The following is a 27,695-nucleotide window of genomic DNA, read 5'->3' as shown; positions in this document are numbered from 1 at the left end:
GGAAACCAAGACGAAGGACAAACTTTGTTTTAAACAGACTATTCTTCTGAATTCCTTTACGGTGTTGCCCGGAGAGTCTTTTTTAAAAACATGAACTATAATCTGAATAAACATTCCCCAAATTAGATAAAATCTACAGCATTTTAATTTCATTTTCATGTCTTTGTAGGCAGTTCAAGGTGGAGGGAAATTAAAATGATGGAGGACCAGCAGCCTGTTATAACTATTGACCCTGTAACCTCAATAGGCAGGCTGAGGATTTAACCAGTATGTTCTGATATAAATGTTATTTTCCAATACAACAGACTCAAGGCCATGTATATGAAACAAAACAGAGATCTTTTGAGATCTTTTTCAATAAAATACAAACGGAAAAATAGTGTTAGGCATGATTCTAACTCCAATAAACGTCCAAAACAGACCTTTAGTCTGTATCTGTCCTTAGCGCTGTATTATATTTGTGTTGCCTGGGATTTTATTCTTCATAAAATATTCCTCAAAATTCCCCACCTCCAACTGATCAATCCTCCCACACAAATTTACCCAATAACTCCTGTTAATATACCTCATGTATCACTGACTATATTAACAATATTTTTATTCTGAAAATTCCTCCATGATTATTTTTTCTCCAAATCCCTACATTTGGGGAAACCCCTCCAGTCCAGAAATCACAGCTGTGCTATCGCTTTTATCCTCACATTACAGAGCGTTAAACACGTCTGTTACACTGTCAGTGAGTCTTCTATTACTTTTACACAGGCTACTGTTTCACACTCATTGTGTTTTTGGCACAAAGTCTCCGTGAGGCACCGCGCATCTGTCGTATCAATAGCCTACATCACAAGATGCCGTCAGAAGCCCTGTGTTAATGTCTTCAAACTGCTCTATAGTACGTATTAAAGGGGATAATTACATCCACAAACCAGCCTTATAAACTCAAACGGGCAACGATACACCATTCATCGTTTTGGATTGCTTTATATTCGCGCTGGTCCTCTTGTGAGATTAGCATTCGATGAATGCAAAATGCTAATGATTTAATTCATTCCAGTTTAGACTGATAAATAAGACAGCTGCGGACTCGGATTGGACATTTCTCAAAGAGCGATGGAAAAAATCATAATATAATACATTTTCATATGATTATGGGAGTTTTTTTGATCAGGTTAAATTGTAATCTAACGGAGCAAACCCGTAACCGACAACATTCCCTGTTCAACAAAGGAATCCTTACGAGGAAATGTAGGCTATTCCATTGACATGTTGCTGGAAAATGTATTAATTTGTCACACTGCCCTATAGTTATCAGATAATGTTTTAATTGCGCATTAGGTTAATGCCTAATTTTTCTGCAACGCGATTTTGTAGGAAACAAATCGTAGCATTTTTATCCTTTCAAATGTAGACCGTGAAACTAATTTTAAAAATTGTTATCTATTGTGGGAGATAAGATTGTTTCTTAAAGTAATAAAACAATGAAGGAGAGCAATTTCAGATTTTCTTCTCGTGTAAGTACTAAAGAGAAAACAATCGATTTATTTGATCCGATTGATATTCTCGCCACTTATTTTGGTGGAAACGCGGCTTTATTCGAATTTACTCTTCCAGTGAAAACCAACTCTGTCCAATTCTACAGCACGATGTTCGTCATGTTAGCTGACTGAAACAAAGTAGCTACACATGAAAAATGTCCTGCTGCACTGTGGCTAATTAGGTTATGCTGTTTTTAGTGATCCTATCTAACCTATTTGAATGTAGCCTACACTTAACATTCATTTCGGTCTATTTGAGCAACCTCAAAGTAGTCATAGGCTACTGTCAGAGTATTTGCACCACCGCTTTAAAGATTAAAACAGGCGGTTTGGATCAAAGCGGTTTGTAAACTTTTTCGTACCAGCAATACGGGAACGTGTAGTCCAATAGTCGAGCGCTAGTCGAATCGTTTTGAAATAAACATAACACAATTAACGATATATTTTAAAAACAAACAAACATACCAACAAACAAAAAACACGAGAGGACGGAAAATGGGAATAATTATACAAATGAGTTTTACTGTGCTCACATTTCAACCTGTTAGGACACTTTATTGCACATTGATCAGCTGGACAGCCGTTATATAATATTTCAAGTGAGTCATAAAACAGACAAAACTGCAGGTGGAATAGAGAGAAGAGACAGAGGTCACATAGCCTATACATTCATTTTCACGAAGCCAGGAAACTACTCGCAATCACTGAACGAACAAGTGTTGCACTTCCTCTTTCACACAAACTTGAACATAAAGGGGAAGGGTCAAAAACATATAGACTATACCATATTTATTTTAAGAGTTCACATAGCCTATATAATAGATAGCGACCACCTTCCACAAGCGATTGTTGAAATATATAAACCAATATTTTTTAATCAAAAAGAGATAGTATGGGGCGTTTATTTTCCGCCTGCTTTAAAACAACAGAGAAAGGCAAGCTTCACTTCGGCCAGTAATAAGCAAGAGATGCTTAAAATACGGAATGCACATCTCACGGTTCCAGTTTAATAAATAATATAGATTATTTTTCATTGATCAAGACGGATGACATAGGCCTACCTCACCTTCCAGCCCCATACTTTACAAAGTACCAAATTAACATTTTAGGGCACACGTTAACAAGCATGTTTAATGTAAACAATGTCTATCTGTGCAATGTGCACATTTTGTAGCCATGAGTCAAACATTCATTATTGAACCCATAGCCTATAATGACTTCATTATATTTACAACGTTGTATGTGTCTGTGCCCCACAGTCGACCGTTGTCCGTACAGAGCGTTCTCAAAGGCACGGTTTTATTGGCTACATATTTTTCGCCAGCCGCACAGCCCGTTAACTTTAATTTTAGTCTGTATCTCCAGTTGGCTTATGAGCCTTTGACAAAAACCTTTCAGCTTCTGTTCTTTTTTAGACGCGTCAGCGATTCTTCGAACAACATTAACTAGCCTATTCTTAGAGGATCTAAACAACAGGTATAGTTTTGCACTGTATAGAATTCGATCCCATCCAGTATCTTTGACTTTTTCTTTTCTTTTTACAAAGAGGTAAAACGTCCGCTTATACAGAAGATACTTCGTTTGCTACAGCTGCGATTCAGAGGGGCTCTGTTTCGCAGTTTTCTCCAGACTGCAGTCGCTGCTCTCCAGCCCATTGCACTCAGACCAGGTGCCGATCATGTTGAGGTCCATGGAGTTAATGAAACCCCCGGAGCAGCGTGACAGGTCGCAGGAGCTCACGTGCAGCCTTCGGTCAGCTTGTCGTGGGCAGCAGAGTAGCCTTTTGAAAGCCTTTCGGAAGTCGGGACTCCTGCAGTAAATTATGGGATTGAAAGCGGAATTGACATAGCCCAACCAGTTTAGAAATACGAAGAGGTCCCTGTCCACCACTTCACTGCAAAACACGCGCAGCACGTTGACGATGAAGAAAGGTAGCCAGCAGAGAGTGAAGGTTCCCATGATGATGCCAAGCGTTTTCAGTGCCTTCTGCTCTTTCAAAGCCAAAATCTTAGACGGTTTTTTTCTGCTTGGTTTTCCGTTCGGAACTCCCTGGCCACTGTGAAACCGTCCTTCACATTTATCTATCTTCCTCAGCTGTTTCTTCGCTTCCCGGTACACTCTGGCGTAAACAAATATCATCACCACCAAAGGAATGTAAAAAGATATTATAGAGGAGGCTATAGCATAAGCCTGGTTGGTGACAAAGTCACAGCACTCGGGGTTGTCATAGCAGGAGGTCTCTTCGTCGTCCCTCGACCAGTGCATCAAGATCGGGAGAAACGAGACCAGCGCTGAAATAGCCCACACCACACAAACTATGCCCTTTGCCCGCGCTTTCGTGAGCAAACTTTGGTAGCGGAACGGAGAGGTAATGGCGATATACCTGTCAATGGCAATCACGCAGAGCGTCTCGATGCTGGCGGTAACGCACAGGACGTCCACCGAAATCCAAAACTCACAAAAGAAAGACCCGTACAGCCAAGCGTCTTTGACCACCAGCACGGCACCGAAGGGAACCACTATTACTCCCATGATCAGATCCGCACACGCGAGTGAGACGATGAATACGTTGGTCAGAGTCTGTAGCCTCTGGTTCTTGGCTATAGCGACAATCACCATAATATTTCCAACCACAATGATCAGTACAATAATTCCCATAAGTATCCCCATGCCTATCACCCACTGTTCGGAGATGCCGACGCCCGGAGCGCTGTGGTCCACTGTCCCGCGTTTCGAGACATTGCTGTAGTCTACTGACGGTGATCCGTCTCCCATTGTGGCCGAAACTCCGTGAAAAGAGCCGATCTCATGAATGCAGCTTCCGTTCGTTCCACACCGACTCGACTGTGTGTGGGACAGTGAGCCCCGGACTCCCGTCAGTCTGCCCGTCTGTCACTATTCCGGGCGGAGCAGCCAGGACACCAATTAAACGAATGACATCATCTTGCTTTGTAACCAATGAGGCGGCTCCTGTCAGCTTCCCGTACCTCACCAGCTTGTTGGTAACTTGAAAACGCTGCAAGGGAAAACAATACCTTTCACATCTCCCAGTAATGGTCACCTGGGTCTTGGACCCGCATTGCGTTATTACTCTTCATCGGAATGCGCACGGGATTCAATTTCATGAGGAATATGCATTATCACTTAGGTCGATGCATTTCACTTATTTAGATTTACAGCCCTCTGTAGTCATATAGGCTACACAGTTATAAGAGGTAGGCTAGTCCTGCGCGCATGAGAATCAGAAGGAGAAACGGGTCAATCTTAAAGGGCTGTAAACCTGAAACCATTTTAATTTGGAAAGTACGAAAAAAATCCTGAATTTACCGTTATAGGATGTAAGCAGTTTATACCAAGTATAAAGTCTCAGAATCGATTACCTTGATTTTGTAAAGAAATGCTTCGCTGCGATGTAACCAAATGTAAGCTAGTGCTGTTGAAAGTCTTATTTCAAGTCAATGGGAAAGTGGAAGCGATAACGTCATCTACTCCCGCACTTTACAGTTTTTCTCGTGTTCTATCGTGTTCCTTTTGAAAGGAACTTTGACAGAGTCAAATACCAGCGCTTGGAATATGTGCAAGTACGGTTTTTCACACTGTATCAATTATTTGAATACAGTTATGTATTACAGCAGTATATACTGTAGTACAGGCTATATGATGGCCTACTTTTGTGTATTATAGCAATATGTTTCAGAGCAGTCATTACTGTACTGAGTTTCATCTCTTTTGTAGAGAATTTTTGATATTGATGCCAGAGACTCATGAACTCATCTTTGTTGATGAAGCAGGATTTACAGTAATCTTACCAAAAGGAGGAGAAGGGGGAGGAACATAACTGGCCACCGGGCCATTGTGAATGTCCCTGGCCAGCAAGGAGGGAATGTGACCATGTGTGCTGCCATCAGCCACCGAGGGGTCCTCCACCGCCATGCCACCCTTGGTCCATACAACACCATGCATCTGCTGTCTTTCCTTGATGGTCTGCGAGATCATGTATACCAGAGGGACTAGACCAGAGGGAGCCAGCACAACCAGAGCAGCCATGCTACGTTGTCATTTGGGGCAATGTCAGTTTCCACCGGGCTGCTCTAGTTTGTGACTGGTTCACGAACAACCCAAGATTCAGCAACATCTTTCAACCTGCATATTCTCCCTTCCTAAACCCCATGGAGGATTTTTTTTTTGGCATGGCGGTGGAAGGTCTATGACCGAGATCCCTACATCCATGTTCACCTCCTCAAGGCCATGGAGGAGGCTTGTTTAGATATTACAGTTGAGGCTTGCCAGGGGTGGATAAGGCATGCAAGGGGTTTTTTCCCCCTGCTGCCTGGCTGGGGCTAATATTGCCTGTGATGTTGATGAGAATCTGTGGCCTGACCCACAGAGACGGGATGCTGAGGCAGAATAAATGTGATTTCTTTCTTTATGTACAAAAAGTTTTTTTTTCATTGGTTTATATTGGTAAATACATGGAATTATTTTACTGTATTCCACGTTCTTTATGTATCAGTTGCATATTTTTACAGAACATTTACTTTTTCACTCAGTTTCAGTTTATTTTACTACAGTACATTGAGGAATTAAAAATTTTGCAAATTTATACGTGTTGTGTCTTTATATTGTGTTCATCATGTAAAGAGGTTGTTCTGGGGGAAAACCATAAGCGCCATTATTCATTGCAGTAACAGGTTTTTACGGTAGAGTTTTGAATTGATCTCACCAGTGTGTAATGGCTATTTTGTAGTGTATGTGTATTTGATGGCTTTTGTGTGATGTCTGAAGGCTAAGTTTGGTTTAGATGTAAGATTACATGGTTTTGAGTGGAGAGTTTGGTTTTGACATGGAAGTTTGAAGTTTGTGAAGATGAGTGTGCAGTTATGCATTTGTGTTTAGAGTTTTGGGAAATGGAGCATAATTTCAAGAAATGTGTTTTGGCAATCAAAAAACACTGTAAAAGGGGTGTGTCACTTGGATGAAAGTGCAGACTCTTTAGTTTAATGAAATCACCCGAGAGAGATCCACTACTCTTAATTTATGAAGTAACTTCATAGGCATTATACAGGTAAAGTAAAATGCAAAGTTTGAATTTAGTGTTTAGCTGAAATGCCTTCATCAAAGTGCCTATAGCTCAGTGAACGCGCATTTGTAACTTAAGTCTATGGGTTTGTTTTCCAAAATTCTAAGTTAGTGTTCTAGAACTCCATTGATTTCAGTTATCAGTAGCCTAGTGATTGTTACACCTGCATTAGATGTTCAGTTAAGAACATTCTAATCACGTATTTGTGATCTTACACCTTAAATAAAATCTATTTTACGACTGTGTTTTCTCAGATTTATCAGAAAATGATCAAAATGCTTCCCTTTTAAAAATTCATTATGCTTTTCAAGAGTTCATTTAACACAATAAAGTCAACAAACGAAAAATTGAGTTTGTGTAGGATAGAAGATAACTTGTTTTATTTTTGTATTTAGAACAAATATTTAATGTCTGTGTCGAATGAACATTCTTGCATAGAGCTCTGTAACAGATTTTCTTAAGTTTCTTTGAGGTTTTCTTCATTGATGTATATTGTAGATTTTTGGACTTACTTACTTTGGACTTGTTTTAAACAATGTGATTTGTTTATCTTTTATATCAATCTGTCAGACATGGTTATGAAGCAATGTTTTACGATACTTTTATCAAAGATTGGCTACACAAGTTCTGGTACTGGAATAAATAATCTTTTATAACCCACGAACATTGGGGAAAATGTTTTTTTTTGTTCTGATTGAAAAATCTCTGAAGTTGTTGAACAACAACTGTGGTAGCGTATTCTTCATCTGTAATTTTTATGGAAACAAATTACTATAGCATAAATCCTTTCATGTGAGATTCAATATCGTCACAACTTTGAAGTGACAGGTAAGGCCTACTTGGTAAAAGCACACAAGGAAGGCTAGGCTACTATAAGGCTTTTGCATTGCAAGTGCATTTGAATATGCATTTCTGTGTTGCAGGTGTAAACCAGGTCAAACAAGGTGGTGGCTGAAAGGATATACACAGAATATGTATTTAACCAGAAAGTTTTATCAAAAAAATCAATAAATTAAAAATTAAAAACAAACTCGACAATAGCGATAGCTTACAGTATTTGATCCTAGAGGGTAAAAAAGCCCAGTGTTTTTACTTTTCATACAAAATCCAAGTAGCACTGGAGAAAAAGGTTACTCTCTGGGTAGGAAGCTGTTCAAGCGGATACAAGCATAATTGCTTCTTATTAAAATAACAACGGGAACAGGCCGGAGAGGCAGGAACACTATTGCTGTAGAGAATGGGATTTCCAGTTGCATCCCCGTGTTCTCTCTGAAGTTGAACAGGGCCTGTTCCTCATCTCTCCGAACTCCCTCTGACAACTCTTGGCCCTGTTAATTTAAAAAAGCTAAAATTACTTTAATGTATACTAATATACTTTCTTGGAAATTAGTTTGAGGAATATGATAATTTTTTCATTTTTTTATTACAAAAATACATAAGATTCTTTGACACCCCTATTAAATATTTGAAATAAAATCAAACTAAAATTAATTTGCATTAACATACTACTTTTTAAAAGTTCATCTCAATCCTGGGAACTGCATTGTGGTCTCCCATGCCTGTTTCCCTGGGCAATAGAAAGGTACACACACGCAGAATCCATGTGGCATCCATCACCATGGGGGAAGACAAGGAGTGAGTCCCAATACTATAAAAATGCATCCTCCTTTCCTCCACTACCACCTTGCATTCTCTGTGCACCGGGAACCAACCTTTGTGTCCTCCCTCCCTTAAGTGTCCCAATATTGGAGGAGACGAGCGAAGCAGCTTCAAACTCTGACCCCACCTCTCCTTTCCTCCTCATAGATCTGGGTAGGAAACAAGTGGTAGTGGGGGAGTGGAGGAAAGGAGGTGAGGAGTGAAAAGTAATGGGACGCACCCAATTAATTCTCAGGACCAAGACAAAGGGTTGTTAATCTTCACAAGTCAGGAGATAAATAAAAAACTAAGGATGCCACTTCCCATTATAAGGTCCATAATTCATAAATGTAAAACCATTAGAATAGTGGTAAATCTGCCTGGTAGAGGATGCACGTGCATTTTGCTCCCATGCTCATTGAGGGAGATGGTTCGGGAGGTTATCTACAAAACAAGGTTGCATCTTAGGTATACAACGTCTCCAAATATACCCTCAGACACAACTTCCATGCCAATAGGCTTTTGGAAGGGTTGCAAGGAAAATAAGCCACTGTTGAGGGCAATAAACAAAAAGAAACATTCTAGCTTACAAAATGGGATTGAAACTTAGACTTGTGGTCAGAGACCAAAATGGAGCTTGTTGGCCAGTGGCAGACATAGTGTTGAAAGAGGGATAGTTGTACAGAGAAGAATGTCATACGTAAATTCAGTGGTGGACCTTTGATGTTCAGGGGATGTTTTGCACAGGTCCTGGGGCTCTTGTTAAGGTCAATGTAATCATGAATTCCAGCAAGTACTATTTTTGTTTGTCTTCATTAATGGTATGAAGAATTTTGGCAGGCAATATCTGTCTATAGCCTATAACAACGCTAATGAATAATTTTGGAGGGCACTGTATCTATCTATAGCCTATATGATGCTAATCATACATGAGGGAGAACAGCTCACCAAGCCAGAGTTAGGGCTTATGCTACTTAATTATGTCCGGCTGATTGTGTTGTCAACTGCAGCCTGAATTTTTTAATTATAACTTGCTAAAAAATCCTTACCAATTCACCTCTGGATAATCATCAGCAATAGCGAATGTGATCTAAAAAGTTGTATGTTTATGGTAAATGGTAAATGGACTGTATTTATATAGCGCTTTTATCCAAAGCGCTTTACAATTGATGTCTCTCATTCACCCATTCACACACACTCACACACCAATGGTGAAAGGCTGCCATGCAAGGTACCAAACAGCTCATTGGGAGCAATTGGGGGTTAGGTGTCTTGCTCAGGGACACTTTGACACGCCCAGGGCAGGGGATCGAACCGGAAACCCTCTGACTTTATGCTCAGAAGTTAGCAATACTGTCTGTCCATAAGAAGTATACACTATAAGTCCCAGTTAACATCCACCTTAACTAATGCTGAACTGTTCCATTGACAGTGCAATCGATGTAATCCCCAGCTTTGCTTTAAATCAGCATTAACCATGACAGCACAGATGGTGACTATTCATGCCTCTTAACATAAACTGACCATTTAAATTTCCAATGCGCCTCAAATTAACAATGCTGACTTTGGTGTGCTTCAATTTAACTCACATTCTATTTGTGTCGGCCCCAATTTTACTTTGCCAACTCATGCTACAGACTCCAGGACGTATGGCATTATTAAAAAGTGCTGGCTGGAGTGTACACTTTCACAGAGAAACACTTGATTGTGCGTGTCTTGCATTGACTCCATGGGCTCTTGTGAAGTCCTTGAGTCGTGTGGGTTAATAGGGCTGTCAGTCAGAGAACCTAATACAGAAATCTCTAGCAGGAGACTCACGCAGCAGAAACACACTTCATGTGTCCTACCATTTTCAGGGTTAATAGCTTGTTTTTAACTGCTCGCTTAGTCACTACATTGGCCTAAGCCGTGGTTTGTGAGTTTTTTTTGGTTAGTCGGTTTTCTCTTTAAAAAGCTAAATATAAATATACGGTCCCTGTTGAGACAAAAAACAAGGATGAATCACCTGCGACATCTATAAAATATACTATACCAGTCAAAACTCTGAGTACACTTCCTGGAAACAAGGTTTTCTCATAATAGACAATATTTTACACTATAATTTACCGAAGATTCTTGAAAATGAAAACACATGACAATAGGAACAAAACACAATAACAATCAAAACAATGTTCAAGAAAATTTTTAATTGTCAATAAATCTTGAATTGCTTGCCCTTGCAAGGCATTTGCTCAACAAGCTTCAGCAGGAAATCACCAGTCATGTACCCCCAGCTTTCTACAGCAATTCCCAGAGATGTATGGCACTTATAGGTTGCTTTGATTCAACTCTTCTGTCCAGTTCATTCCATACATTCCATATATTCTACAGGTGTGGAGACTGGGAAGCCCTGGCCATTAGTTTTGGATAATCTTCATTTTCTTTTTGTCAGATAGTTCTTATACAACTTTGAGGTGTGTTTCAGGCCATTGTCTTGCTGAAGAATAAAGTACTGTCCAAATAGCCATAACCCTGATAGAATGGCATGCTTCTGAAGTATGCTCTGATAGGCTAAGATCACCAACTCTGTCACTAGCAAAGCAACCTCAGACTATGATGCTGCCTCCTCCATGCTTTTCAGTAGGAACCCTACACGCAGGTCATATGCACTTTTTATCCTCTGCATCTTACAAATACCTTGTGGCTGGACCAAAATGTGTAAAGTTTTACCGGCCTGCAAGACCGGCTTCCACTCCTGAAACGTCCATTTTCTGTGTTTTTTTTTTTGGCCCTGGCAGTCTTAACAGTGATCTTTGTAGTGATTCTTCCAGTTAGACTGGCTTCACATAACCTCCTCTGAACAGTTGATGTTAAAACATTTGTACTTAGAGCTTGTATTTCAGGGGCAGTTAGTCACTAGATTTGCAGACTCAAATCAAGTTGTTCTCCCATTCTGAGGATACCTTTGGCCTTCCTGACCTTGATCGATCCTCACAAGTGCTACTTTCTTCAAATAGTTTGATGGTCTTAGCCACAGCAATTACAGACACTTGCAAAGTTCTTGTGATTGGTCTTAAAGTGTGACCTTCAATTACAGACTGTCTTTTTGCTTTGCTCAGCTGAGCAGGTTTTTTCAATTTCTTCACCCTTACATAGAGAAATGACAAACGTGCCTATGCTACCTATATGTTCAGTAATCATGGACCCTCAACAGTTAAAAATAATTGTCACAAAATGTTTATTAGGTAGTATGCTAGTTAACATGGATAACATCTAACAAAGACACTTTTACAGTCAGGCCAGTGTTCTAACAGCATTAGCTACATTTCAGACTTAACAGACTTGGGTTTTGGACCTGAAATCCCCTTGCCCTGGGTGATGAATAGAAATTTTCAAGATATCCATTTTATTTTAAAAATCTAATTCTTGAATGCTATTCGCTTATCTGTTTATACAAGTACAATACAAGTGTCGTATAATTAATATTAAGCGTTTATACACAAGTATACAATTCAGTATAATAAATAAATTCAGTTAAATGTGACATGGTTAAAATGGAGCACTTAAAAAGCTTGGCTCCTGCACTCTGTACAATAGACTGTTTCTTTAGCAGAACCTATTGATCCTGATAAACTTTAATCTGGTGTAGTTTATGAGGGCATGTACTTCCTCATCTTAGGGAGAAGACCTTGCTATTGTTTGAGCTACCTTTTAATCAGCCTTTTGCCATTTAAGTTAATCTCTCTATCCTTCGTGCTGATGTCCCCATAGAGTACCAACACTATCTATAGCCGGGTATCACCCTTCCCAAAAATCTACATCAGCCCCAGTAGACACATGTGCCACCATCACCCTGCTCAAATTACACTCCAATGCACCTGAAGACACATCAGTAAGGTATGAGAAATGTGTTCCTCCATTTGCTGTTCCTCCATACATTCAATAAAGCCTGTGGGGCCACCCTGAGTCCACTTTTTTCATTCCAGCTACGAGAGCCACCCTTGAATTGTAATGACCTACTTGTTCTTAATAAAATGCTTTTCTTCACTGAGGGAGAATTTACCTTCTTCAAGACACATGATATCAGCTCTAACTGTGAAGGTTGTGAATAAATGTATTAAAATCACACCCCTGGAATTCTAATCAGTCAGATCAAGCAATGCTTCTCTTTATTGCGCTACGAGGCAAAGGATTCCTTCAGAAAGTAGTTACATTATAAAATCAATTCAATCATTGACAAGTGAGATCAGTCAGGTCTTAATTGATTAAGATATTATCTGTAACAAAAATAAGTACAGAGGGGCATAAGGACAGTGTTTCAAAACATTTGTGAAACCAAATGAACTGCTGCTCAGACTGAAGGCCTTCGATTGGCCGAGAGAGCAGCCAGTCGACTGTATACGAGACCAACAAACCAAATCATAAGATTCGGATTCCTCTAAATATTTTCACTACCTCAGAAATGTCAGATATTCCCCAGGCATCAGAATGCACCAAAGAGTTATACGACAGTGTAAACTTCAAAAGTAATACGGTTCTAGTTGGGAAACAACCCACTATTAACAATAAATGAGCAGATCAGGATCTCCCAGGGCCACACAAACTCAACTCACTGTCAGTGCTGGTGAGAGTGCAGAACATAAGCTCCATCTGGGCCTTGGCATCCCAGACGCCCCTTTTCTACCTGTTACCATCCCAGGTTCTGGCCTTGCCCTGCAGGGACTGTCAGAATCTACCTGTTACCATCTCAGGTTCTGGCCTTGCCCTGCAGGGACTGTCAGAATCTACCTGTTACCATCTCAGGTTCTGGCCTTGCCCTGCAGGGACTGTCAGAATCTACCTGTTACCATCTCGGGTTCTGGCCTTGCCCTGCAGGGACTGTCAGAATCTACCTGTTACCATCCCAGGTTCTGGCCTTGCCCTGCAGGGACTGTCAGAATCTACCTGTTACCATCTCGGGTTCTGGCCTTGCCCTGCAGGGACTGTCACAAGACCATTATATTGATTATGAGTTTCAAAATCAATTCTCTGCCTCCAAGTGTTTTCAGAATTTTTTTCCCACAGCGCTCAGTAACTTAGCATCCCAGCAATTAAGCAGTTTCTGCTTCATTGCAAATAAGTTTACAAATTTTACAGGCAAGTATGCCTTGTTGTAAAATATCATCGTGGGAAAAAACTGCATTGTCTGGTAGATTCCCTGTATATAAAAGCCATTTTCCATTTGAAAACTAGCAGCAAGCATTGATTTTCTCTGAACTTATAAAAAATACTGAAGATACTGTGGGAAATATAGTCTGGTTTCTTAGTGTCTCATCAAACTAACACTCAGTCACTCATGAAAACAGGACATGCAGTTCAGACAGCACTTTACAGATAAAATACAAGCTTTATTATTACACTGCAAAAAGTGCAGAATTTCATAATTTTAGTAAGAATGTGCACACTTCTTTTAAAAACTTTGAGTTCAGTGAATATAAAAGCAGGTGCAAATAGCAATGAATGTTACAGTATTCAGCATAGTGCCTGCCAGTACATCAGATATTAATATCCAAATCTAGGTAAAGCACATATTACAATAAATATTTAAGTAATCTCTCAGGTGCCAGAGCACATCTTACAGGGAGACATGATGACCTACAGTATTGGAGAGGGCATAATAATAACCAAGAACTCAACTCAACAGAAAACTTGAGAACCCACATTCTTTGCAGGATTAAACTCATTTTCTGTTAAACCAAAATCTTCCCTGAATCCAAAACTTGTAGAGGACTACCTCCCCTGATTCTTTTAATCGTATGCAGGAGGAAATCAACATGAATTTGATGAGGATACGAAACAAAAACATGTGTAGGTGTAGTTTCAATTTCAGGTGTAGCCATTGTAGGCAGAAAAACTTTGCTAGTCTGCCTAAAATTCACACAACTAAAGAAATGAAACAAAATAAAACCAAGATAACATGCCTACATTATGGTATAATACCCACAGTACGTACATAAACAAAGAAAACAAAAAACAGTATCACATCACACAATTTAAGAGATTCCCCAAGGTCCTAATTTTATCGTAACAAATATTACAATTTTTTCATATTCCATTGCAAAACCTAGGACTTGAACCAGCAACCAACTGGTTATAAGTAAAAGTCCCTGAACGGCCAAAAATAAAATAATTTATACCATTAAATTTTATGAAGGCTTCATGGGGACCCTGCATTAGATTTAATACACATTAACACGGCAAGAAGACAACACAGAAGAAAAGCTCTTAGCACGCAGAAGACTGTTCTCAGGTCAGTCTCAGGCACTTTGTTCTGTGCTTGCACACACATTGGTCTCATCTGACAATGAGGTAAAAGCTGACCCTAGAACAGTCTGTCCAGATCTCAGAGTATGACTGAGTCTGGTAAGGTCTGTCCACAGCTCCGGGTATCCAGAGTGGACGAGAGGCCAAAACCATGTAAATTCTGATGTAAACAGAGGAAACGTTTTAGACAGGAGGACCAGCCAAAGGCCCCATGGAAATGTGACCCCTAAACTGTACACCACCCTACCCCACCCCTTGTGACTAATTACTGTGAAGACATCTTTCAATACCCGACACAATCCCCCACCCCCCTCAAAGGCACCAAACTTCTTCAAAAGAAATGAACAAAACAGTGCACAGTGTTGTTTATAGGAAGCATCAACTGCATTACATCAAACGTACTTAGAAGGTATTAAAAGCACTTCTTTTCGTTCACTTTTTAATTTCTCCATTTTGAAAGCCCAATTGCAAGTGTAAGCACATTCAGTCACAGCGAGGTCTTCGGTGAATTTGAGCAGGCAGACCGCTACATGCTCTCCGCTGAAACTCGCAAATGCAGGTGTCGCCAGCTTTCACTCTGCGGCCCACCAGCTGAGCTACGCAGTCATTGCGTCAGAGAACACATCCTGTGCATCTGGCAGGCAGACTGCAGGCATGCGATGCTAAGGCCAAAAGGGAACTCGCGTGCAGTCACCTTCATTCCTGGTCCTGGAGGGCCGCATGGTCTGAGGGCTTTTATTCCTATTTGGCACTTAATTTATCAATTAAAGCAGTCGATTACAAAGGTAACTCACTTCACCTGGTTTCTTGGGCCTGAACTGATTGCTGATATTAAGGTGAAAACAAAAACCAGCTGACTCCGCAGCTCTCCAGGACCAGAAATGAAGATCAATTTTCTAGCGGGTACCCTACTGACTGCCAGGACGATTTTATGCAACAATGAGCACTGGGTTATCAAATAATGCATAATGAAAGTCAGTAGCATCCAAATAAGTAATAAACATAAACTGTCCTGTTCCTGGGGCTTTTGACTGTCCCTCAGTTATATAGAGTCACTAAGAAGCACGGGGGTCCTTTGGTAAAAAAAAAAAAAAAACACGCAACTGCAACCCCTGAGAATGTGGGGGCCCCAGGAAATCCACATGCTGTGCCGACGTGTCAACCTTTCACCTGACACGTGGGCATCAAACCGGACAGACTGGAATCCTTGTGTTTCTGCACAGCAGTCAAATGGCAAAGCAAAGAGTTAACATTTCTGGCGGTATGTTGTGTGTGCTGCCCGTGGCCAAACGAGTGATGCGTGTAGGCTGCAAAGCCCAGGGGGGTGGGGTGGTGTTTGGCTCCGCTCAAGACACCGCAATGGTCAGAAGGAGTGAGACATGGTCACGCTGACCACACCGTCTTTGGGGGCGTGGTCGATGCTCAGGGGCTGCCTGAAAGACACCGCCCTCATCATGCAGGCCCCGCCCCCAGCGCTGCAGAAGTACACGTAGGCGTCCACGGTCAGGGTGGGGTCAGGCGACTGCACGTTAGACGGGACCGTGGCCGTGATGGTCAGGGGTCGGGAAACATCTACGATGTCTCCGATTGGGCACTGACCCTTGAGCAGCCACTCGTTACCTGCAGGAGAACAGAGAGGTGACACTATTGAGGACAAAGATCAGTACTCATTACACAAATTAGTTAAAGACACTGTGACTGTCCCGGCACCGTGAGGGAGCAAAAGCCGGCAATGCCTCCTCAGAAGTATTTTGTGCCCCCTTGTTCATAATTTTAATATGAGACATGTAACAGAAGCGGGAAGAAATAGCAGGATTAGAGGGCTGTAGTAATTATGTTATGGCGTTCTCATCAAAACAAATTTTTGCCAAACAAGCTAATAATATTAAAAAACCCAAGGGGCAATTTCTGTTTTAATTTACACACATTGAGCGAGCAAGCTAGAGGGAGACATCTTGTTTTGGACTTTTCATTCAAATGAAGTGCTTTCGCTTTGAGTCTTGCAATGCTCAGCTGTGTAAATATTATGACCAATAAACACAAATGTCAGACAGTGAAAGACGATTGGCTCAAAGAAACAGAAGTAATTGGTTTGCTGTGGTTCAAGTCAGGGTCATTGGCCACAGTAATCTTTTACAAAATACTTTGTAATATCTACTTTTGAACAACACATTGTATTTTTTCCCCCCAAATTTCTTTTTTCTGCATAAAAAGGCCAAATCCAGTGTTAACGCAACCAGTGGAAATATGTAGTATATGATTGACCAGGATGCGTGTTTGCTATGGTGAATACAAAAATTTGAACCTCACTTCCGTTTTCAAGTGCCCTCCTCGTCAACTTGAGCTAGTGCCGGGTCTGCCCTAAGAAGTAAAATTTATGGAAAGTACTTTCTGAACAGGGCAGCTGGGGAAATGAGGAGGTGTGGTCCTTTGGTAATGAATATTCACAAGTTCAATTTTGATTGACAGCCCACTAAATGGACTAAATGCTAGTGTACAGTTGGCTGGCTAGAAGCACAAAAAAGCAGCAAAGCTAGCAGTAAAAATATCAGATATGGATATGATAGTTTTGAGAAGCATTCAAAAATTATTTTTGTTCCAACAGTATTCCGCAGACAGCATACACAAAAGCTCAGTAAAACCATCAATGTTAATAACAAGTGTGTACATTTCTCTCAAGGGCATTGTTTCCAGACTGCCCACACAGGAAGACCATGCAGAAAAAAGCACAAAATACCAGCTCTCTAATGGGAACACTGCGGAAAGAACGGTTCGTGGACCACAGGTCAAGAATTACGATGACACAGAATTACAATGCATTGCACCGCAGGATATCTTTTATTGGATCTGCTGTAGTCTCGGCGCAGGGAAGCTCATTGGCCATTCCTTTATACAGCAGGGACCAGCACAATCGGCACGCCCTGCAGAAAAGCTTATATGGATCAGATAGTTTATATTCCTGTGGGACCCAACAGTCACACCCCGTGACTCTCCTGAGTCGAGCTGCATGAGGTTCTGCTGCACTTTCAGAAACGGTGTCGCGGTGCCCCTGGTGCACTTGAAATGTGTGCACCCAGCACTCTGTCAGAGACAGTGGGAACGGGACACAGCCCAGCACCCCAGGGGGAATACCGCATGGAAGAGAAAAAATTATATCTTGTTTTTTTTTTTCAGTATATGCAAGATGGCCAAGCTGCCCCCTCCCCCCCTCAAAAAAAAAAAATAAAGTCAACAAATATTATCAGGTGGGGCAGGATATAATCTTTCAGCAAGCATCTCATTTACGATCTGAGGAAGACAGGGTGCCCAAAAATGCATTTGATTGGCTCAGGGATACGTCACCAGTAACCGATGTCGCCACTAATCCGCCCTGCTCCACTGTCTGGCACCATAATACTGATCACAGCAATTACTAAATTTACAGGCACAAATAAAGTTTAACATAAACGATAATGGTACAAAAAGGTAACATTAAGGCTAACAATGGCGCTAACACTAATGCTAACATTAACCAGGAATTGAGCAAATCATTATTGAAACGGATTTAGCTCTATGACTACAATAGTACAAGAGTCTGAGATTAACGCCCTGTAGATGGCAACAACATTCACTTTAATGCCATGTAACTGCATTACAGCCTCTACAGGTCCCCACAATCCTACCATCGTTGACTTTCGTATATACACTCCTAACACGCCAGCCGACCATAAACGTACTGCCGTGTAATGTTCTCACAGCCTTGCTGTGGTGTTATGACACGGCTCCTGCATTGATAAAATGTCATGGTGGCACTGTGAATAAGTCTCAGCTGAGCTCTCTGCCATAAACAATGCAAATGCATGTACTGAATGTGCAGGGCCTTGAACATGTCCAGAACAGCTTCCTTCTTAGGACATGGTGCTCGGTACGCCCCCCCCCCCCCAGCGCGAGGCCGCTGGTCGGCCACGTCCTTCGCCGCCAGCCGAGCGCCACTCGAGCAGACTTCTCTCAGCGAGCGAGCAAGGCAAGTTCAGTAAGAGCACTGAGCCGCTCTGGTTGCTGGGTTACCTTCTGAGGACATGGCCCAGAAACTGGGTGCTTCCTGGGTCAGCTTGGTGCCGTCCGGCAAGGACAGGACCAGGTCCACGCACACGGTCTGGCCTGGGGACACTGCCAGCGTTGGTGCCTCCACCCTGGCGGCAGATTTGGGCAATTTGGGAATCTTCCTTGGGGCTGCGGCGGCGGACGATGCAGTCGGCGCGTCCGGTACATCTTGGGCCATGACTGGTAGCTGAGTAGAGATGAAGGAAGAGGGAGAGAGAGAGAGAGACAGAAAGATGGAGAAAGAGTGAGAAAGGGGGAGCAGATTGGGGAGAAAGACAGGAAAAAAGAACAAAAGATGAAAAGAGGAAGAAAGAAAACGGAGATATGTATGAGGCGCTGCTGTGGACAAAAGCGGTCAAAAAAACACGAGAGGAAACCATTTTGCACGAGAGAGATCTAGTTAGCCAGTGAGGGCAACTGAAACCCTGTGAGAGAGGTCCAATGGACAGCGCACGCAAATGAAAGTAGCTTGCGAGAGAGATCCAATGAGCAAAAACTAGCTAGCCAGCCAGCTAGCAGTACGATGCAGTCTTGGCTAACTCAGGATACTAAGTTTTTATCTAGCTAACTGATGTGAAGTAGAGCCCGACCGATATATCGGTTTGGCCGATATATCGGCCATTATTTGACTTTTTTGACGACATCGGGATTGGCAGTTATGCCGCCGATGTGTCCCGATATTTTAATAAGTATAATAAACAAAAAAACAATGATTATTTATCTGTACTTGTCTGTTCGAACGTTGTAATTGCTATTTACTAGAATTATCCAGTAGAGGGAGCTCTAATACAAGTGTGAACTGCAGCAGCTGACGCGCTACTTCTGTAATAAGACGTTTGTCACTCGTGCCTCATTAATATTCTCCACTGCAGACTTGACTGCACAGATTCGATTGCGCAAAAGGTATATATTTAGTGAAAGTTTTAATTAAATGCGTTTATACGACTACTGTGTTTATCAATCTCATTATCAAGCGGCGAGCTAGCTAACATATTTGGTTCACTTTAGCAAGCTAGCTGGCTAGCAAGCCTTTATGAAGTGGCAGTGAGCACATAAGCAGCGTAGGATCTACATTTCCATCATCGCTGTATTCTCAAATAAATAACCAGCCAAAATAAAATGGTGATTGAATGCATCACACATTTGTTTTTTTAAATCTGAGATAATGATATTAGCTACTATATGATGCTGTGTCAATAGCCAACACGTTATTGCAAGCGAGTGTGTCATCTAGTCACGTGTCATCGTAGCAAGCTAACCAGACAGTAAAAACACAGATAGAGCACTTCTAACGTGGATCATTTTAAGCCATGTTAACTAGCTTTGTCGTGATAACATGAGAAGGATTGCTGTTGGAGAAGTGAATCAACCAACAGTTAGCGCGGGTAACCTGCACGAAAGCGCATTGTAGTTTTTTTCACGTGTTTCGTCCAGTCAATTTAATTTCATCTAACGTTACACTTGATTCACTCTGTAGCTCCGCTAGATAATGTCTTACTCTTTGAGATCATGTAGTAGAAATAAAATAAGAAAATATAATTCATTTAACTTACTGAGAATATATAATAAGAAATAATGAGTCAATAGTGTCAATAGCTAATGCGTTATTGCGAGCGAGTGTGTCATCTAGTCACGCTTCCTGCGGTGAACCAAGCAGTTCTGTGGCTCTGCTTTCCCCTCAGCCTCACCAGTGACACCGTATGGGCCTCCAGGTCCAGGACTTTGATTCGGTGATTGTTTGTGTCCGCGACGTACAGCACGGCCCCAGATTCTCCCACGCATAGACCTCCTGGCTCATTGAAGGTGGCCCGGTCGAACCCGGGTTCGAGGGAGTCGCCGGCCATTCCGGAGCCCGCCAGAACGCCACACTGCTTGGATTTCGGGTCCACCACCTTGATCTGGACATAATCAAACACATTACCATCAGCTAATTGTGCAAAAGGTGTTACAGTGAAAAATTTGTGGTTGGTGATAATGCAAGGGATGAAGTCACAGTGCAGGGGGCGTGGTTGTAAAACAGGGGGGTGTGGTCAAGTTTCTGTCACCCACCTTGTGGTTGTAGGAGTCGGCCACGTACAGAAGCCCGTTGTGAGGGTTCCAGGCGACACCCAGAGGGTGCTGGAGCTTGGCGTTTATCCCTGATCCGTCCACATCCCCAAAGGCAAACAGGTTCTGACACGACAAACAAACCCTATAAGGAAATGAACTCACGGTGGTAACAGTAAGAGCCACAGTCAGGCACACTATTCCATTACAAACACTCCTGCTAAAAATACGAGTTTTAATAACACGCAAAACTAACGTATGAATAAAACATCTTATTTGACTGTGTTTTAATGATTTCTCTGGCACTGCTGTTACCGTTGAGACCTAGAAGTCATAGAATATTATTGTTATGGTAACAGAACTTGATACTCCTTTATACAGGTGGCAGTGATGGCACAGAAACAGGGACAGGCTAAAGCAGGGAGTCGCTAAAGAGAAACTCGCTAAAGCAGGGACTCACTAAAGCAGAAACTCGCTAAAGCAGAAACTCACTAAAGCAGAAACTCACCAAAGCAGGAACTCGCTAAAGCAGAGACTCACTAAAGCAGAGACTCACTAAAGCAGAAACTCACCAAAGCAGGAACTCGCTAAAGCAGAGACTCACTAAAGCAGAGACTCACTAAAGCAGAGACTCACTAAAGCAGAGACTCACTAAAGGAGAAACTCACTAAAGCAGAAACTCACCAAAGCAGGAACTCGCTAAAGCAGAGACTCACTAAAGCAGAGACTCACTAAAGCAGAGACTCACTAAAGCAGAAACTCACTAAAGCAGAAACTCACCAAAGCAGGAACTCGCTAAAGCAGAGACTCACTAAAGCAGAGACTCACTAAAGCAGGAACTCACTAAAGCAGAGACTCACTAAAGCAGGAACTCGCTAAAGCAGAGACTCACTAAAGCAGAAACTCACTAAAGCAGAGACTCACCAAAGCAGGAACTCGCTAAAGCAGAGACTCACCAAAGCAGGAACTCGCTAAAGCAGGGACTCACCAAAGCAGGAACTCGCTAAAGCAGGGACTCACCAAAGCAGGGAGTCACTAAAGCAGAGACTCACCAAAGCAGGAACTCGCTAAAGCAGAGACTCACCAAAGCAGGGACTCGCTAAAGCAGAGACTCACCAAAGCAGGGACTCGCTAAAGCAGAAACTCACTAAAGGAGAAACTCACTAAAGCAGGAACTCACCAAAGCAGGGAGTCACTAAAGCTAGATTTGAAGTGCTATTCTTCTGCTCTGCCTAAAATAATCACTACCTGACAAAGAGGAATTAATTAATCGGATTACACACATGGAATTGAAACAGATGGTTTTCATTCATCGCATTAAGCATATGTTTAATAGCAGTACATCAAAACTGGATAAAATCTCTATTTTTAAAATGTAATTTGCAGAAATGGGGGAAAAACTGAAACAAAACACATTTAGGAACAGTCACACTACCATCTGTGACTATAAATGGCTATCACACTAGACTGTTAAAAGCACTCTTGCAAGTTTGATTATATTACCATACTATGAATTTTAACCCACTAAGATAGCAGACTACTTTGGTTATTTTGCCGATTCCAAACTGCATATGGAATTAAACATAGTGTCAAGCTTTCATGAATAAAACTTAAATCTTTTCTATAAATTTATTTTTAAGAGGAACAGAACATTTTTCCCCAGAGGAAACAGAAATAGAGTAAGAAACAGTTGGAAATTGATAGACCAGTTCCACTGATGAACTGAGCCATTCCAATTAGAAAACGTCCTACTTGGGCCCTATAAGGAGATACACTGCATTTTATTTCAACAAGTTTTAATTACCATACATTGATCAGTGTGAATAATTACCACCTGCATAATTAGTATACATCAAAGACAGTATATATATATATATATATATATATATTGTCTTTGATGTTCAATATTACCATGTTTTTTTTTTTTAACAATCATAGGCTTTACATTTAAGTGTTTGGTTCGAAATGATTCAAATTCATTCAAGTGCAAAAGCACACATGCACACACACATTTAATACTTTTATGTCCATATACAGGAAACGACATCAAAGGACACAAACATTGGAGACACACAATACAGAATAATGATTTGGATACTTGCATGCTCATTAGGGGTATAGGGCAACGCCTCCTTCAAATATGGCTGCTTCTGATAATTCTTTACAAAAAAAGCTTGCCAGCAGCTTTGCTTACGTTTTTGACATTCCAGTCAGTTGCTACCAAATATTAATACTAGTAATCTGCATTTATAGGCACGTTGTTCAAAAGTACAAGCAAAGCTGTGACAGACACAACAAAAAAACACAAACACACACACATACACACACACACACACACACACACACACCTTGAGTCTGACTCATTAGATGCTCTAGCTTTGTGAAGCTTCAGTTTAAACTGACAATAATTGAGCTTATATTTAAATGGCATCTACTGTATAAAGTAAACAGCAGGCTTATTTTAACATTCTCTGAGGCAAGATCCCAAAATAATCATAATTAAATGACATTCTCCCTCTCTGTGCACAAGTACAATGAGATTACCAACCAGTCTTTATAATGAAAACCATTGCCTGTAATGGACAATGCTACAAAGATGTACAGGTGAGACATGAAGCAGATTTAGTACTTCACCATGTGAGAGCAATGTATTGAGCAGCCTGGTTGACACCCTGCTTAGCCTCTGTAATAAAATGATATAAGGGTTCAGTTATGTGTGGAGGAGGGGTTGGCTGTAAGACACTGAAAGACACGGTTGGGCCCTTCTTTCCTACAGCTCAGTGTGTCTTGTGGGAGCAGAGTAAAAATGGGCTAAGCGTTCCAGAGAATGAGAAAACAGGGGACCCTGAGATACAGGTTAGAGAAGGGGCCTTAAAGGGAGGGGGCATGGGGGGGGGTAACCATGGTGGCTAACTATAGGAGGCTAACCATGGGGGGCTAACCATGTGTGGCTAACAACAGGAGGCTAACCATGTGTGGCTAACAATAGGAGGCTAACCACAGGAGGCTTAGGATAGGGGGCTAACCGCAGGAGGCGAGCATCATATGGGGGTCAAAAATAGGGGGCTATAAACAGGGGGCTAACCATAGGAAGCAAACCAGAAAAGGCGTAAACAGTTGAGGCTCTCCACAGGAGGCGACCCGGGACTCACCAGAGGATCCCGCTCGCCCCCCACCAGGTGCTTGACGGCACCATCCTTCAGGGACACGGTCCTGACGGTGCTGCTCTCACTGTCGGCTACGTACAGGCAGCTCCAGGGCTCCGTTGGGGCCAAGGACAGGCCCGAGGGCTGGGCCAGGCCCGCCTTGTGGGGGTACGCGTTGTTCCGGTTCTCCTCGTTACCGCTGCCCGCGAAGCGGATGCACGTGCCTTTCTTACACTCGCTGAAAGCGAAACAACACACAAACACGTGGTTTGGAACAGTAATATAAATGTAAGACAAATACTGACATACTCAGATACACGTGTGCACACACGGCAGGTCACATAACAGAATCAACAAAAAGGAAAAAGAGCCATATATATGCATGGATTCTGGTGGCAGCAGGCAAACAGCGAGCAATTTCAATATAAACGCAGTTCTATTTGTGCTCTCAGCTAAAACAAACTTACTGCAGTGCAAACAATATAAATGTGTAAAGAATATTAATAATTGAAGAAACCAGGGTTCCAATTTTCTTTATGAACAAATAGAGCTCCTCTAGGGCTGGGTGATATACCGCAACAACAATTATCGAATGCAGTAATGGTTGTCGCTACCATATGGTACATTACCTTTCTTTTCCTCTTTTTCTCTTTGATTATACCTTATGCGGTAGTAAACAACCACACTTCAGAGGTCGCGTGAACTGCTTCCAGATAAAAATGTCACCACTGTAATCTATTGGTGACCGTAAGACAGCCAATCAGCAGCAAAACCATGCAACTTCCTTGTGATTGATAAAAACACATTACAACATCACATGGAAGCTGTACAACCTTGTTGCTGATTGGCTGTCTTATCAACACCCAATAGATAACAGTTACCTTATTTTCTCTGGAAGAATCTCACTTAACATGCCTCTGAAGCATGGTTGTTTAATACTGAATACCAAAATATATTCATGTCTGCAAAAGTTTGTAAATCTGACTTTATTTCATAATGACACCTACCAAGCACAAATGAATGATGGGTAATTTTTGGAAGGGGATACGCTCACCTTCCCTTGGGCAGCTTCCCATCCTCCAAAAACATAGCCCAGATCTGATGTGTGCCAGCCATGGCTATCCAAAGCACGTTGTCTTCCTCGCCACCTGGAGCCAAGCATGAGCATGGTTAGCAGTGGCTACTGCTAAAACCGGTCAGGCAAACAGACCAGACCTTCCACGCACTGCACTGGTACCCCTGTTCATCCTCCAGTTCTAATTAATTTAACTGCCAAATTAACCTAATCATTTACTCATGGTGGCACCTTTTAAATCCTTCAGCCAAAAGATGGGTGCATGTTCCATTTTCAAACACAGAACTGCAACGTGTTTCCAAAGCACACTGGAAGATGTGTCCAGATTGAACTGACTGGGCCAGTAATGCAAACTACAGGCCCAGCTGAACACACTGGATGGACAGAAGCACGCAGACGCACGCGGCCCAAAATGGCAGCAGCTGGACGACCGCTCATCCCATTCCGTGCTGTGTAACTGTAAACTCAGGCCTTCTGGGCGGAGTGTAGCTTTACCTAGGGTCTCATTGAAGGGCTTAGTCTGGCCCATTTGAAAAGCTCTTACATATTTCATACCACAAGACCTCTGGAAACAAAAAGGGGCACAGGGAACGTGGCCAACTTGGCTAGACACCGCGATTCGTCCCTGCGCTCATTAACACACGATGGCTGTTTGGGCTTGTTTCTGTGGCTGCCACCAACAGGGGGGACAAAAAAACAAAAAAAAGAAAACATGTGGCTCCTCTTGGTGACGAGAGGGTTTCCTGAGCGATGACCAGTCTGTATCACCCTGCTCCAGCGGGGTCCCTCGCCAACAGCCAGCAGCTATTTAAAACCAACGCCTAAGCCATCTGTAAATTTTGCGCCATCGAGTCAACAAAATTATATTTCATATATATATTTAACAGGGGGGAGTAAGACTGCATTACTGAGCCTCAAAGGAATCAATGCTTTAGGGAAAAAGCAGAGACACCATATTAAAGGAACAGGCCTGGGGAATAATAAACAAGGCCACCGCAGAGCGTGGCATATGCCCCCGACTGTAGGGTCCTCGAGTTATTTTAAGCATTCAGAAAAGTTTTCAGTGTTGATATGTTTATTTTGGGTTCCAAACTGAATTTTTGCACTACAGATCGCCAATAAAATTTTAACACCACACTCAAACCACTCAGATCATGAGCCCTCTAATGCCAGCCCCCCTATTTTACATGGGCAACACCTTGGAGGAGTAATATCATCTTTATATGGTCTCTGTTGTTCTCGTCCATGAGGGAGGTGACGCCAAACTTCAAACTGACATTGGAAACGGGGATCGCAAGTTGATATGAGGTGAATCGTCTCCTCTCTTGGAGACGCATCAACAGTGTGTAATATCTTATTTTCACATCGGAATGACAAAATAAACATATGCTGTAAAAATAGTGCATTGTTTACTGATAAACCGCAAAGTATAGCATATGCCCCTGATTATGGTCAACCACATGAAGGCAGCCATATTGGATGAATGGTGGCGTCACCGATCGAAACCAGCCTTCGTGTGGTCAAGTCCAATTCACCACCAAAAAATCAGCCCGATCGACAAAGGTGTTTTCTGTTAAATGAGCGGAAACCCAATTGTTGACAGACGACGGACGGACGGACGGGGCCTCGACATAATGCCCCTCCTGCCTCCTACGGAGGCTGGGGGCATAAAAATAAATAAGTAAAAACACTGCGGAATACAGACGGTTCAATCCATGTTCCCCGGCGCCAAGGCGAAACCGTGCCAATGTCACGATTCGCCGAGAAGTGGTTTCTGGAGTAAGTTCCCCGTTTTGGCGCCTCTCGTGCAGGAAGTGCAGAGAAGGAAGCGCACGCGTGCGGGTTGCGTTCTTGTGTAGAAAATGAGGCCCTGCTACAGCAGATGCAGGGGTCAAAGCGCTGGGAGAAGCAGACGATGTTGCGGATCAGACAGCAGCGGTTACAGTGCGTCTAATAATAGCTCTGTGACAATGTTCGCTGCATCTCTCATCACAGCTGGCTTTAACCTTGGATGGCCTGGTCGAGCAAGTAGCCTTAATCAAAGTCGAAGCCATGCTGCTTGTTAAATTTCTGCAGTGCCAAACAACAATTTATCACTCATAATAGGGGCATCAACCCTGCAAACATCCAAACCAAAGCTACTCAAGAAGATTAATTATTTTATAGACGACTGGATGCTCATTTCAAGTTCCAACTAGTCCTGTGTATGAGGACAAGCGTTAGGTCGGGAGAAAGGAGGCGGAGCCTAAACCTATCATCACTGGGCCCCACAGGGGATTTCAGGAAACCCACAGCCAGGGGAAAAAAACATAAAAACAAAACAAGGGAACAAAAAACAGAGGGAAGAGGAGAACATGAAATGTGACCATGGGAAAGAGTAGAACAGAAAACAGAACGAGTGGAAGAGTAGACCAAAAAACAGCAAGAGAAGAACACAGCATAGCAATCGATCAGAAGAGAAGAAAAAACTAAAATGGAGGAAGAGAAGAATGAAACAAAGAATAGGAAGAATCACAGAAAGGGAAAGAGTAGAATGTAAAGGAAAATTCAAGGCCAGAGAATTTGAATACATTTGTTTCCGTTTCAGGTTGGCTGATGGCCGAGCTGACTGGGCCAATTAGAGAAAAGTGCAGCTTCAGTAACCCCACATGCTCTCAGTCAACTGACTGATATCAACCAATGACAGGCCTCTGCTGTAAAACACCATGGATCTATCCAAATCAGTGAGCCATCCACAGCGCAAGGTCATCTCCATTTTTGGGTTCATGAAGCCTCACCCAGGAGTCTCACGCAGGAGCCTTTGGTCTAAG

At 42.2% G+C, this 27,695-nt stretch overlaps 2 protein-coding genes across 7 annotated transcripts in view; both read right to left on the bottom strand.

Moving 5' to 3' along the window:
- Positions 1-2,031: 2,031 nt before the first annotated feature.
- adrb1 (adrenoceptor beta 1) lies at positions 2,032-4,446 on the bottom strand. Its single transcript, XM_064321253.1, has one exon. It carries the CDS (start codon positions 4,308-4,310, stop codon positions 3,120-3,122), a length of 1,191 nt encoding a protein of 396 aa, XP_064177323.1. The 5' UTR covers positions 4,311-4,446; the 3' UTR covers positions 2,032-3,119.
- Positions 4,447-13,598: 9,152 nt separating this feature from the next.
- Positions 13,599-27,695, bottom strand: part of nhlrc2 (NHL repeat containing 2) — a 41,953-nt gene continuing 27,856 nt past the window's right edge. For all 6 annotated transcript variants that reach the window (XM_064321249.1, XM_064321252.1, XM_064321248.1 and 3 more), the window contains 6 exons: positions 24,865-24,958; positions 23,817-24,048; positions 20,668-20,790; positions 20,307-20,516; positions 18,583-18,805; positions 13,599-16,155 (listed from right to left, as the gene is read on the bottom strand). In XM_064321249.1, the coding sequence (XP_064177319.1) occupies positions 15,899-16,155; positions 18,583-18,805; positions 20,307-20,516; positions 20,668-20,790; positions 23,817-24,048; positions 24,865-24,958 (1,139 nt within the window). In that variant the 3' untranslated portion in view covers positions 13,599-15,898. The remainder of the gene's footprint in view (positions 16,156-18,582; positions 18,806-20,306; positions 20,517-20,667; positions 20,791-23,816; positions 24,049-24,864; positions 24,959-27,695) is intronic.

This window comes from Anguilla rostrata, chromosome 2 (genome assembly GCF_018555375.3).
Source record: "Anguilla rostrata isolate EN2019 chromosome 2, ASM1855537v3, whole genome shotgun sequence".
In the NCBI taxonomy this organism is placed as follows: Eukaryota; Metazoa; Chordata; class Actinopteri; order Anguilliformes; family Anguillidae; genus Anguilla; species Anguilla rostrata.
The sequence above is the reverse complement of the archived record's forward strand: the minus strand, read 5'-3'. Positions and strand labels throughout refer to the sequence as shown.